The 1,501-nt window shown below is 45.7% G+C and overlaps 1 protein-coding gene across 1 annotated transcript; it reads left to right on the top strand.

Annotated features, from left to right (window-relative positions):
- The first annotated feature begins 337 nt into the window (after window positions 1-337).
- LOC147882879 (uncharacterized) lies at window positions 338-880 on the top strand. The gene is made up of 2 exons (XM_087400522.1): window positions 338-450; window positions 574-880. The coding sequence occupies exons 1-2, from the start codon at window positions 338-340 to the stop codon at window positions 878-880; spliced, it is 420 nt and encodes a 139-aa protein (XP_087256648.1).
- Window positions 881-1,501: the final 621 nt, after the last annotated feature.

Here is a 1,501-nt window from a genome sequence, read left to right as displayed (position 1 = left end):
CCCAAGAGAGGGGTAAATGGTGTACCAAGCTAAAGGTCTAGAATGATGACATGTGGCAGAGGGAACCATCTAGGGAGTTGTGGGCTTGTGGATATGCATGAAAAGAAATTGAATTACGTATCTATCGTAGCATGCAATCCATGAGGTGGCTGGGAGACATGTCACTTTGTACTGCCCGTAATTCGACGGAACAGTGAGAATAGAAAAGGAGTGTAATATTTGGTATCAGAGCAGGTGAGCGTTCAAGCTGGACGAAAGGAGCGCAGAGGGAGGATTACTTCGTGGAGAGAGGTTTGACGAGGGGGAAAGCAGCGGGGTAGGCTGACGATCAACTGTGATGGCATGGCGCACCTTCAACTATTTGATGGACAAGCCTCCCGTGCTTGTGGTTGATGCCAGAAGCTTAAGCTCTTACTCTGCTGGCCACATTCGGAGCTCCATCTGTGTAAGGTATTCTGCAAGTGGAAGAACCCTTGAAAGAGTCTCAGGGCTTGGGCCTCCCTGGTGGTCCGACAACTGTTGCTGGGATTGTCACGTTATTTTGGTGACCCCTTGCGATGCATCCTCTTGCAGGAAACGCAAGGCTGCGGTTTTGCAAAATGCGGAAACAGGTTTTGGAGCTTGTGATCACCCTGTGTACAAATTTTTGCGCAAAGAAGGGCGTGTAAGGTCGCTTCACTTGTTGGAGAAAAATGAAGGAGAGGACGATGCTTTTTTGTCCTTTGCAAGAGCTTATCCGTTTTTAATCACCAAGTCGACCAAGGCATCTGAAATTCAGAGTTACCCAACGGAGAAAGTGCCGAGGCTTTTATTCCTGGGTGATCTGAATCATGCTAAGGCTGAGAAGCAGTTGAAGGATCTTCAGATTTCTCAGGCGTAGCGATGGACGACGCACAGACAGCGATATGGTTATATGGGTGGCTTGACGATGATGCGTGATTGACGGGTCATCTAGCAGCTCCTCAAAGCAGTAAATAGCGTATCATTCCGAAACAGAGAGCAGGCTTCGGGACATCTACGTTACGTGGAGTTTCCGGGGAGCATTATTTCTTCCTTTGATATAAATTTTAGTTTCCAGTTTGCAGTCGATTTATTCCTGTACAGCAGAGTTTGTAGTCGATTCATTCCTGTACAGCAGAAGGAAATTCGAAGAAATAAATAAATAATAAATAAATAAATAAATAAATAAAAATTCTATTTTTCCCTTTTGAAACAATGGAGACAGAGGGACAGAATTCTAGGGTAAATCGTGGTGAATTTAGAGCGCAATCTACACCACAAGTGTCCCATCACACAACACCTACTCTGGTGGATAGGATCTCTGTATTAGAAGATGCTTTACACCTGATCATGAACCAGCAGCTTCAAGTGAACGCTTGTCAAAATGAAATTAGGGAGATGGTGCAAGCCTTGTCGGCTAGACCATCTAGAAATGAAAAGGGCAAAGCTCCAGCAGAGCCAGAGCCCAGTATACACTCGTCAAAACGTGCGAAGGTCAAGG

Source organism: Dipteris shenzhenensis, chromosome 29 (assembly GCF_047967505.1).
Source record: "Dipteris shenzhenensis isolate YYH24624 ecotype China chromosome 29, Dip_SZ_1.0, whole genome shotgun sequence".
Lineage (NCBI taxonomy): Eukaryota > Viridiplantae > Streptophyta > Polypodiopsida > Gleicheniales > Dipteridaceae > Dipteris > Dipteris shenzhenensis.
The sequence above is the reverse complement of the archived record's forward strand: the minus strand, read 5'-3'. Positions and strand labels throughout refer to the sequence as shown.